This window comes from Panthera leo, chromosome B4 (genome assembly GCF_018350215.1).
Source record: "Panthera leo isolate Ple1 chromosome B4, P.leo_Ple1_pat1.1, whole genome shotgun sequence".
NCBI classification, from domain to species: Eukaryota; Metazoa; Chordata; class Mammalia; order Carnivora; family Felidae; genus Panthera; species Panthera leo.
The window spans coordinates 23,675,143-23,688,409 of record NC_056685.1 but is presented as its reverse complement, the minus strand read 5'-3'; the positions used below and the strand labels follow the sequence as shown (position 1 = coordinate 23,688,409).

General features: G+C 35.1%; 1 protein-coding gene across 7 annotated transcripts in view; it reads right to left on the bottom strand.

The window, feature by feature from the left end:
• MYO3A (myosin IIIA) overlaps positions 1–13,267 on the bottom strand; it is a 241,940-nt gene that overhangs the window by 223,551 nt on the left and 5,122 nt on the right. For all 7 annotated transcript variants that reach the window (XM_042945148.1, XM_042945151.1, XM_042945153.1 and 4 more), the window contains exon 2: positions 1,682–1,866. In XM_042945148.1, the coding sequence (XP_042801082.1) occupies positions 1,682–1,849 (168 nt within the window). In that variant the 5' untranslated portion in view covers positions 1,850–1,866. The remainder of the gene's footprint in view (positions 1–1,681; positions 1,867–13,267) is intronic.

Genomic DNA, 13,267 nt, shown 5'->3' with positions numbered 1-13,267 from the left:
ATAAAAAAGCCACTCTGTAAAATGCTCAGACGCATTTAAATTTATTTTATTAAGATTATAATCTCTCGGTTATAAATCTTTTTTATTTGACTTCTGACATGATGAATGAAGAGGAAATAAGTAATTCTCAGAAAAACATATATGTACTATGACAAGAATAAAGGCAGCAAAAGAACAAATCTCACGAAATCAATATATATTTCATTAAAGCAATAGGACAAAAGATGATTTTTAAGGTTCACAGTATACAAAACATGAGTAAATTATAAAAGGATAATGGCTATCTGTATTCATAATTCATTTGTTCTTCTCCACTAAGGAGTAGAAGAAAAGAAGAGACACTGGTTACAGACACTGTTACAGACATCTGGCCAGAGCCCTTTCCCTTACCACCATGACCCTAAACCATAATTATGTAGACCAGAGGAGAGAGTTATAGTTACTTTGGTACAGCTTAATTTGTGTCTCTCCTCCTTCAGTTTAAATTATAAGAACTTTCCATTAGAGAGTATGAAAACATTCAGCATCAGTAAAGCCCAGGCATAGTTCTTTTTTTTTTCCCCCTCCAGTGTATCTAATTTCTTGCTGAAAATAAACCCCCACTCTCCCTCCCCTCTCCTCAAAATAATATGAAACACTGTAGTTATAATGGGTTTAGTAGAAATAAACAATCCAAAAAGAAAGAGCAACCCTAAGATGTACAAACAGAGGCCCAGAGACCTTTTGCAGTGTCCTAGAGTTTGTTAGTATAAGAGCTGTGACAAGCACTAGGAGTCCGTGTCCTTCTCACACACATCACATCATTTCTGTCATGTCATACTCCATCACCTGTGCAAGAGTCAAGTAACTAAAGAAACTGCTCCCAATAGAAGTTTGGGGATTATGTGATCACGAGCTCATGGTGGCTCACCCAACGTGCTACGGGGAGAGCTACATGTTTCCCAGGAGCTGAAAATGTTACAAAACAGCCAGTTCTCACTCTCAGGGGGAAAAAAAAAGTCTCATCAGTTTCTTCATGCTCTGAAAGGCCCCCCCCCCCCCCGCAAAAAAAAAAAAAGGCTTGGAAGTTTCCCTTATCACAACTGCCATTCCAAAAACAGCAGAAGAGGACCCTACTGGGGCATCACTTAAAAGGCCATAAGGACTCCACGTGCAGTATCAGTTCTTTACAAGGTAACCCACCCTGATTATAAGCGAGTACCATTTTTGCTTTGGAAACATTTCAGCAAACCTGAAAATAAATTTCCCATCTCTGAAAGAAATATAATTTAAAATAAAATATTTCCGGTTTAGCTTAAGAGACATTCTGCCTGAAGCCTAAATAAATATAGGAAGAAAAAGAGATATGGCAAAGATGACATTTTAGAATTACCTCTAGACCCGAGTCTGTGTTCTTACAACTTTTTGAAATCTAAAATAACACTGACTTAACTGTTGAGCTGCTGAGACCTGTATTTATCTATTTACTTATTTGTATTTGGTCCTTACTGTATATGTTAAGCATATAAATAAGAAAAACCTAACAGATTTTTTTTTACATTTTCTTCTACTGTAACTGACGTTGTGACAAATCAAGATATTTACAGAATTTTTAACTGCTTAATACAAATAAAAACAAAGTTAATTAGGAGAAGAAGAAGAAGGAGGAGGAGGAGGAGAAGACAACAACAATGTGACATACATGAATCGGATCCAGAATTTTCACTGCTGCTTTTTGGCCATTTTTCTTATTTAACACTTTAAAAACTTTCCCGTAAGTTCCTTTGCCGATCGTTTCAATGATTTCCCATGTATCAGAAGGATCAGGAAAGTTATCAAAGATGATTGTTTTTCCAGTTAATGGAAGCATCTCACAAGTTTAAATCACTGGAGAGAAAAAGTACAGTTTCAGGTACATCTCATTGGCGATATTAAATGGCAACATAGACTCAAGGGAAATTATCTAACACCACTAATATGATGGAAAATATACAGCTGTAACCAAATGTACTCAGAATTATAGAAAATTTTAATTTCAATTCTTTTTGCAAAAAGATTACTAAGAGTAATAATGCTTTGTAAACAAGGCTTTATTTCTGTTTAATATAGTCCCATATTAATTGCTTTTAATTCTTTTCATATTAAAATAAGAAACGAAATATTTCAATCACTTTGATGTGCTGCTTTATACTCAGGTATTAGTACAGTGAATGAAATTAATTTAGAATTAACCACAAAGATAAAGATTCAACATCATCAAGGCAAATCCCACACTTTAAAGTGATCATGTCTTATACCACTCCTGTATGTAAAACCCAGTAATGGGTCCCCTCATATTACTTTTAGCATGAAATTTCTTTAACATTAACTTACCAGGTTCTTTAAAATATGGTCGGTCCTTGCTTAATGTTCTAGCCTCATGTCTCAACTCTTCTCTCAGTCACTACCAACCGGCCACTCAGGATCCTTAAGGTCATTTTTTTTTTTCTTGCTTAAGGATTTTAATATACACTAATCCCTTCCACTTCTGCCTGTGGTTTCTTTACTAAATTCCAACACCTACTTATCTTTCAGATCTTGGCTTGATGTCATTTCCTCTGAATGTGACCACTCTCCATCCCATTTGGGTTGATGCCCCACCTCTGTACTTGCATAGCATTTTACCCATGTTTATCAGGTATCATGATATGCCCAATACCTGGAACAGTGCTGAAATAATTAGGACACTATGGCTAATGAATCCAGGTGACTTTACAAAGGTGATGTTATATGTAATGTGAAATAAGATCTCAGGTTTTCTGACTTCCCAGTGGTATTTTCAACCTCCTATACTCTCCCTATATTACATTCAACCATTTGTATAAAATTATAAAAAAAAAAAAGTAACAGAAATAGGTCCCAAACTTCTGGGGGCCTCACATTTTTTCAATTATCTATGCAAAACCTCACTTTTTTCAATGACAAAAAGTTGACTGCAGGGGCACTTGGGTGGCTTGGTCAGTTAAGCATCCAGCTCGTGATTCAGGCTCAGGTCATGATCTCATGGTTTGTGAGTTTGAGCCCACGTCAGGCTATGTGCTAATAGCACGGAGCCTCTTGGGATTCTCTCCCTCTCTCTCTGCCCTTCTCTCTCTCTCCCTCCCTCTCTCAAAATAAATAAACATTAAATATAAAACAAAAGTTGACTGCAGTTGTGCTTATATGTGTATACATACGCATAGAAACACATCTGTTAATAAATAGGTATTAATACTACGTAATAATGTTGGCTCATGAAATACACTAGTCTAACTACAATGTTCAACCTCTGTCACACCACCAATCCATTGAGTTCTCACTTTCTTTATAGCCATCAACCGTATTCAGTCTTCATTTTTCTTCATTTTCTTCTTCCCTGGCATAAATTCTATAGCTTGAGTTATTATGATCTCCTTGCAAACACCCTCAACGCTCTTGTTCCTCTTTCTCCACCATGAGTCTCCCAGGGTAAAAAACAAACAAAACAAAACAAAACAAACAAACAAAAAACAAAAAACCACAAAACAGCTCTGGTTAAACCTTACATTTCTTCACACCTGTGCCTACAGCTGGAGAAAACCACACAACCATAATGCTAGTTTCACTTCAAATTCAGGATAAAAAAACCTACAAGTAGACCGTCGACACTGCCCAGAAGTCCTACTGCACTTCCCTGGTTTGTCTGTTCCTTGCTCTCTGGAGGGATTATTTCACAATGATCTCTCTTCTCACACTTTTCTCTCCTCAGATTATTCCTCTTTGTTCTCTATCCCCTCTCACAAAACTTCCCAGCTGATGCCCTTACTTAATAATTATTGAAAAGATGAAAGCAATAATAAACTCCTTAACTTTCTCATCTTGAAAACTAAACTAATGTGCATAAAACAGGAGTTCATTCTCAGTATAATCAATTTTGCTGTTTTGCCTCAATTAGTCTTTTACTTCAGTTCCTTCTCAGCCTTCAGATCTTGGCTCAAACATCACTTTCTTAGAAAGGCTTTTCTTGAACAACCTATATAAAGGTAGCTTTCCCCACATATTTCCCCATTTCTCCTTTAGAATGCAAGCTACAAAAGGGTATAGACTTTGCTCTTTTTACTACTGTATGTGCAGTTTCCAGAATGATGCCTAGCACATGGGAGGCAATTAGTAAATTTGGGAAAATGGGCAAACATTTTGTTGTTTACCTGTTAATTTTGACAACACAGACCTTATCTGTCGTGTTCACATCCAAATCTAATAATGCCTAACTCTGTTCCTGGCATGTAGTAGATGTTAAATATACAGCTGTTGAATAAATTAATCAATATGGCTCTTCAAAAGAAGTTTTTAAATGAGGGAGAAAAATAAGGATGAGGGAGAGCTGAAAAGAATTTGAAAATCTCACTAAAATAAGGATCATATTCTGATTCATTATACTTAAGGGCACATCATCTAGTAAATGGCTATGAATGTCTGCTAAAAATTACATTACTACATAAAAATACACTTATGAATAGTTCATAGAACATTTAATTTTATGAAATTTGTGCCTTTGATCCAAAATGCAACAGAACAAGTAGGAGGTAATCAGTAATAATCATCCACTTTAGTGATTGCACAATCAGTGACAAGATTACTTCTTCCATCTATGTACTTGAGTCATGCAAATAAGCATTTATGCCATCCATATAGTGTAAAAGACCAAAAGACCATATTAAATCTTATTAAATACCTGAAATAAGCGTTTTCAATCAGAAGAAACATTCATTACATGGAATACTACCTCTCAAGTGGTAATGTTATTGAACACTACTTTCTGCTATGTTAATTATTAGGAATTAACTACTGGTATTTATTTATTTATTTATTTATTTATTTATTTATTTATTTATGAGAGGTAGACCATGCGTGTGGGGGAGATGGCAGAGGGAGGGGAAGGGGGGAGAGGGAGGGAGAGAGAGAGGGAGGGAGAGAGAGAGGGAGGGAGGGACAGAGAGAGAGAGAGAGAAAGAGAGAATATCTCAAGCAGGCCCCACGCTCAGCTTGGAGCCTGACATGGGGCTTGGTTCCACAACCCTGAGATCATGGCCTGAGCCAAATATCAAGAGTCAGATGCTTAACCAACTGAGCCACCCAGGTGCCCCATAACTATTCATATTTAAATACACAGGCATCAGAATTCAACTAAGAATGGCTGAACACCCAATGTGTGCAAAGTATTTTAGTGTCTTGAGGATACAAAGATAGGCAACCCATAGATAGATACATGTAAGTAATATTATGAAAAGAGACAGATAACAGAAATAACCATAAAGTGTTATAGAAGCCCAGGTGAAGAAAAAATTCTGAAGTGATCATGAAGAGATACAGAAAATGAGCAGTATTGGAGCTGGACATTAAACATGACTGAAGTTTGTCCAAAATATAATATCCCCTTTAACAGTTCTAAGTAAGATAAACATTTAAAGCAGTGCATTATTATAATATAAAACAATAATCACAGAATAACCAAAGCACAAGTGTTTTGGAAACAGAATGCAGCTAGTCAAATCTCATTTAAAACAAACAAAATTCTCAACAAGTAGGTAAAATGAAGCCTAAAATGACTTTCTCAAAATTAAACTTTGAAGAACTTAGGGGTGACTAGGTGGCTCACTGGCTTAAGCATCTGATTCTTAACTCAGGTCATGATCTCATGGTTTGTGAGATTGAGCCCATGTCAGGCTCTACACTGATAGCATGGAGGCTGTTTAGGATTCTTTCTCTCCTCTCTCTCTCCCTCTCCCTCCAAATGAGCACATGTGCATGCATACACACACACACTCTCTCTCAATAAATAAATAAACATTAAAATAAAGAAAGGAAAAAAAGAATTAAAAAACTTAGGATAGAAGCAAGTCTTCTGAATCTTAAGCCATACTTCTCCCACTACATGATAGGTTATTATTTAAAAATAAAATAAATGTCAGTTAAAAATTAATTATTTAATAATTACAGTAGATTGTATTCCACATAACTATGAATGTTCATCTTTTTTTCTAGTCCTTTAGCACTCATAGAATAAAAAATAATTCTCTAGCTCATAAAACAAAAACTAATTTCTCAATTAAATGATCATATATGCTAAATATTTTTGGCATATATACTTACTATATTTTGACATATGTATTTACCATAATTCCAAAAGATACTATTCTATTTTAAGAGCCACATTTTAAAAATGAAGAATAATCCTTTTGAATTGACTTATTGTATATTGAGCTGCTGAGTTTTCGTGGTTTTTTTTTTTTTTTCATGATAGAAAAAAGACCATAATACAATGAAAAAGGTATCTTACTTTGGGATCTTAACACTCATCTCAATACTTATTCTACCTGCTTAAAAAAATTTTTTTTTAATCTTTATTTTTGAAAGACAGAGAGACGGACTGTGAGCAGGGGAGGAACAGAGGGACAAGGAGGCACAGAATCTGACACAGGCTCCAGGCTCTAAACTATCAGCACAGAGCCTGACGCGGGGCTTGAACTCACGAACCACAAGTTCAGGACCTGAGTTGAAGTTGGACACTCAACCGACTGAGCCACCCAAGCACCCCTTGACTGCTTTTGTAAATCTGCACTTCATTCTTATTTACTAAAATAACCAAAATGCCTTCATTCTCATTCTAAAACACAGCAGGATGATGTCCCCTTGGGCTGTGTCTTCCCTCTGCCTGGAATGCTCTTTCTCCAGATATCCACATTGCCTACTCCATCACTTCCTTTAATTCTTGCATCAGCCATCACTTTCTCAATAAGCCCTACTCTAACCATCCTGTTTAAAATGCCAACCTGCCTTCCTCCACTCCATCCTACCTCCAAATTCCTGGTCCCACCTTCTCTGCTCTATTCTCATAACACTTGTTACTTCCTTTCACACTATATCATTTCCTATTTAGTATGTTTTATTTATTGCTTTTCTATACTCCTAGAATATGAGCCCATGAGCACTGAAATTTTATCCAGGTTGTTCACTGATATATCCCAAAGACTCTAAAACCATGACTAGCACAAAGGATGTACTCTATAAGGATTTGTTGAACACTGATTGAAATGAATAGAACACAGTAACTAGAAAATTTTCAGATGATTTTACCAATGAATTATATCAAATATTTAAGAAAGAAACAAATAAAGTCATCCTGTGCATTTTTTTTTCAGAGAACAGATATAGAGTACCTACAAAGAGATACAAATTATGTTAAAAAAAAAAAAAAGAACCAAACAGAAATTCTGGATATAAAAATAACTGAATTGAAAAATTCCCTAGAGGGGTTTAATAGCAGACTTGAACAGGCAGCAGAAAATCAGCCAATGAAATAAAAACAAGTCATTTGAAATTATCAAGTCTGAAAAACAAAAAGAAAAAAGAATGAAGAAAAATGAACAGGGGTGCCTGGATGACTCTGTTGAGTATCCAACTCTTGACTTTGGCTCAGGTCATGATCTGACAGTCATAAGTTTGAGCCCCACGTTGAGCTCTGTGCCAAGTGTGGAACCTGATTAAAATTCTCTCTCTCTCTCTCTTCCTCTGAACCTCCTCTCTAAAATAATAATAATGATAATAATAATAATAATAATAATAACAACAACAATAAAGGAAAAAAAAGAAAAATGAACAGAGCCTAAGGGACATAATTATGAGATACCATCAAGAGGACCAATAAAAGTATTATGAGTTCTAGAAGAAGAAGAAAGAGAATGAGGCAAAAGATTATTTGAAGAAATAATGGCTGAAAACATCATAAATTTAAGGAAAGGAGAGACACACAAATCCACGTAGAAGGGTCTACAAATCCAATAGGCCCAACAAATTGCATGGATAAATCCAAAGAAACCCACACTGAGACATTATAATGAAGGACTCAAAAGACAAAGACAAGGAATCATGAAAACAATAAGAGAAAAGCAACTCATCATTTACAAAGGATCCTCAATAAGATTTCCCACCAGAAACCTTGTAAGTCAGAGGCAGTAGGATGATATAGTTAATGTGTTGAAAGAAAAACGTGTCAACCGAGAATTTTATATCCAGCAAAACTGCCCTTCAAAAAATGAAGGAGAAATTTACACTTCCCCAAATAAACAAAAGCTGAGGGAGTTCATTACCACTAGATCTGTCCTACAAAATCTGCTAAAAGGAGTCCTTCAGGTTGAAATGAAGGATACTATAATGACAAAAGGATCAACTCACCAAGAAGATATAACAATTATAAATATATATGCACAAAACATCAGAGCTCCAAAATATATGAAGCAAACATTGACATAATTGAAGGGAGAAATAAACAGCTCTACAATAATACCAGGAAACTTTAATACCCCACCTTCAGTAATGGATAAAACAATAGATACATACAGAATGCTCCATCTAACAACAGCAGAATAAACTTTTTCTGAAGTGTATATGCAACATTCTTCAAGATAAACCATGTTAGGCCACAAAATGAGTCTTAATAAAATTCAAAAGACTAAAAACATACAAAATATATTTTTCAATAAGAACATAATGAGGGGTGCCTGGGTGGCTCAGTTGGTTAAGCATCTGACTCCAGCTCAGGTCATGATCTCACAGTTCATGAGTTCAAGCCCTGCGTTGGGCTCTGTGCTGACAGCTCGAAGCCTGGACCCTGCTTCAGATTCTGTGTCTCCTTCTGTCTCTCTGCCCCTCCTGCCCCTTTGTGCTCTCTCTCTCAAAAATAATTAAACACTAAAAAATTTTTTAAAAAGAACATAATGAAACTAGAAATCAACAGCAAAAGAAAAATTGGAAAACACACATACATGTGGAAATTAAACAACACACTATCAAACAACAAATGAGTCTGACAAAAAACATCACAAGATATGGCAACGAGAAAGAACGAAATCCTGCCATTTGCGGTAATGTGGATGGAACTGGAGGGTATTATGCTAAGTGAAATAAGTCGGTCAAAGACAGATATCATATGTTTTCACTCATATGTGGAACTTGAGAAACTTAACAGAAGACCATGTGGGAAGGGAAGGGGAAAAAAATAGTTACAAACAGAGAGGGAGGGAGGCAAACCATAAAGACTCTTAAATACAGAAAACTGAGGGTTGATGGTGGGGTGGGGGAGAGGGGAAAATGGGTGATGGGCAATGAGGAGGGCACTTGTTGGGATGAGCACTGGGTGTTGTATGTAAGCAATGAATCACGGGAATCTACCCCCAAAACCCAGAGCACATGGTACACACTGTATGTTAGCCAATTGGACAATAAATTATGTTAAAAAAATAAATCAAAAAATAAAAATAAAAAATAATATTTCACTCTAAAAACATCACAAGAAAAATTAGAAAATCTCTTAAAGCAAATAAAAATACAACATAGCAAAACTTAAGGGATGAAGTGAAAGCATAGGTAAGAGGTAAATATATAGCTATAAAGCTTATGTTAAAAAAGAAGAAAAGTCTCAAATCCTAGTTTTATACCCTAAAACTAGAATTAGAGAAAGAGGAACAAATTAAAACCAAAAGTAATAAAAGAAAATTATAAATACTGGAGTAGCAATAAACAAAATAGAAAACAGAAAACAATAGAGAAAATCAATAAAACCAAGAGTTTGTTCTTCAAAGAGATAAACAAAATTGACAAACCTTTATTCAGACTGACTTAGAAAAAAAGATGAAGAACACACAAATAACCAAAACTAGAAATGAAAGAGGAAGCATTACTACTGATTTCATTAAAATAGAAAGAATTAAACTAGGAACAATTATATGCCCACACAATGAATACACTAGATAAAATGGACAAATTCCTAGAAACACACAACCTACCAAGACTGAACCATGAAAAATTTAAAAATCTGAATAGGTCCATAACTAGTAAGGAAATTGAGTCAGTAACCAAAAACCTCTCAACACCAACAAAAGAAGCCCAAGACCAGATAGCTTCACTGGTGAATTCTACCAAACATTAAAGAAAAATTAACACCTTAAACAAAAATTAACACCTTAAACAAAAATTAACACCTTAAACTCTTAACAAATAAGTACTAAGAATTCTTAAACTCTTCCAAAACATTTAAGAAGTGTGAATAGTGCCTAATTCATTCTATGAGGTTAGCATTACCCTGACACAAAAGCCAAAGACACTATAAAAAAACTGCAGACCAATATCCCAATAAAGATTGATACAAAAATCTTCAAATAAAATACCACCACCCTGAATTCAACAACATATTCAAAGGGTCTCAATAGCATATGGAAAGGGTCATATACAATGACCAAGTGGGATTTATTCCTGGAATGCAAGAAAGGTTCAATATATAAAAATCGATCAATGTAATACATGGCATTAACAAAATGATGAATAAAAAAATGATCATTTAAATTGATGCAGAAATGCTTTAAGAAATTCAATACCTGTTCAAGACTTAAAAACAAAAACAAAAACCCTCCAACTAAGAATAGAAGGAAACTACCTGGACATAAGAAAGAACATACATGAAAAACCCACAGCTAACATCACACTTATTGGTGAAAGACTAAAAGCCTTTCCTCTAAGAACAGGAAGAGGCAAGGATGCCTACTTTTGTCATTTCTATTCAACATAGTACTGAAAGTTGTAGCCAGAGCAAGCAGTAAAAAAAAAAAAAAAAAAAAAAAAAAAAAAAGACATTCAAATTGGAGGGGAAGAATAAAACTATCTCTATTCACAGATGACTTGATTTTATACATAGAAAACCCTAAAGCAGCCACAAAACAGACCGTTAGAACTAATCAATGGATTCAGAAAAGTTGTGGGATCCACAATCAACATCAAAAATCAGTTTCATTTCTATATACTAACAATGAATCTGAGAAGGAAGTTAAGAAAACAATTCTATTTACAATAGCATTAAAAAGAATAAAATACTTAAGAATAAGTTTAAACAGGGAGGCAAGAGACCTGTACAGTGAAAACTACAAAACATTGCTGAAAGAAGTTACACCAGACACAAAGAAATGTAAAGACATCCTGTGTTCATATAGGATGTTAATATCAAGTTCAAGACTTGTTAATATCAAGTTCAAGACTTCATATTAAGATATTAAGATGTCAGTACTACCCAAAACAATCTACAGCTGCATTACCTATCAAATCCCCAAAATAAAAAGATCCATCCTAAAATACATATGAAATCTAAAAGAATTTCAAATAATCCAAATAACCCTAAAAAGAAGGATAAAGTTGGAGGTTTTACACTTCCTGATTTCAAAATTTATTTCAAAGCTACAGTAATCAAAACAGTGTGATACTGGCATAAAGACAGACCAACAGAATAAATTAGCCCAGAAATAAAACACATGTGGTCAAATGATTTTCAACAAGACTGCCAAACCCATTCAATAGGGAAAGAAAAGTCTTTTCAACAAATAGTGTTGAGAAAACTGGATAACGATATGCCAAAAAATGAAGCTGAGTCCTTATGTTAAATCACACACAAAAATTAACCCAAAATGTATCAAAGATCTAAACATAAGAGCTAGCACTCTAGAACTTAGAAGAAAATATAGGAGGAAAGCTTCATGGATTTGGCAATGATTTCTTGGATATGACACCAAACACGGGCAACAGAAGAAACAGATAAATTGGATTTCATAAAAATTAAAAACTCTTGTATATCAAAGGACGCTATCAACAGAGTGGAAAGACAACCTGCAGACTAGGAGAAAATATTTGTAAGTCATGTATTTTATAAAAGGTTAACCAGAGTATACAAAGAACTCCTACAACACAACAACAAAATAATCCAATTTAAAATATGGGCAAAGGACTGGAATAGACATTTGTCCAAAAAAGATATACAAAAGGCAATGAGCAAATGAAGTGATGCTCATCACCACTAATCATCAGGAAAATGCAAATAAAAACCATGAGATAGTACGTCACACCCATTAGGATGGCTATTAAGAGGAACACAGAAAACAAGTGTTGTTGAGGTTGGGAGCAATTGGAACTCCTGTGCATTGCTGGTGGGAATGTAAAATAGTGTGGCTGCTGTGGAAAATGCATAACACAGAATTACCAACAATTCTACTTCTGGGTATATATTCAAAGGAACTGAAAGCAGGTTCTCTAAAAGATACATGTATACCCATATTCAGAGCAGTGTTACAATACCTAAAAGGTGAGAGCAACCAACATGTCCATCAATGGATGACATACATTAATAAAATGCTGTATATATATATATATATACACAATAGAATATTATTCAGCCTTAGAAGGCAAGGAAATTTTGACACATGCTACAACATGGATTAGCCTAGAAGACATCACGCTTAGTGAAAAAAGGCAGCCACAAAAGGGCAAATATTACATGATTCCATTTGTATATATAGTATCTAGAATAGTTATATTCAAAGACAGAAAGTAGAATTGTGGTTGCTAGGGGTTCGGGGGAAAGGGAATGCATGGAAATTATTGTTTAATCGGTAGTGTTTTAGTTTAGTAAGATAAAAAAGTTCTGGAGATAGATGGCGGTGGTAATAGTACAATAAATAATGTAAATGTACTTAATGTCACTCAACTGCACATTTTAAAATGATTAAAAGGGTAAGTTGTATGTAAAGCACATTTTGCCACAATAAAATATTACTCAAGATGCAGTACAGGGAAATGAAGTGGAAAAAAGAACCCACAAAAGCCAATTGAAAGCTGTGGAAAGGAGAATGGAACGGTCCACTTGCTCTCAGATCCATGCATAACCTTCCATGCCCTGAGTCTGGAGAGCTGATATCTCAAAACTGTATTTTCCACACTCCTTGTCCTATTGGCTTCTTTCTCTGCTAGATTCCATCCATGAGAGTCTCAGGCAAGAGACTGGATCATAGGTGGAAAAGAGATACCAGGATATTTCTCCTTTGCTTTCTTTGGCTTTTATGGTGTCTCCATCAGTGGCTACGTCTCTCCATGGTCCCTGTTTCTGTAGGACAAAACTTCCATAGTTCTAAGATGGCCTCACCTTCTGGGTTCTGGTAAGACTATCTCCTTATTGCAACCCTACAGCCCAAGCAGCGATAAGAGTTTTTTGCTATTGCTAAACACAGACTGCCTCACTATCCCCTGGTTGGAATTCAGATACCCTAAAACATTTGTAACTAGTTCTTCATATGTCAGTCTGTTCAGGATGCTATAACAAAAATACCATAAATTGGTGGCTTATAAACAACAAACATTTATTTCTCCCAGTTCTAGGAGCTGGGAAGTCCAAGATCACGGTGCTGGTAGATCCTAT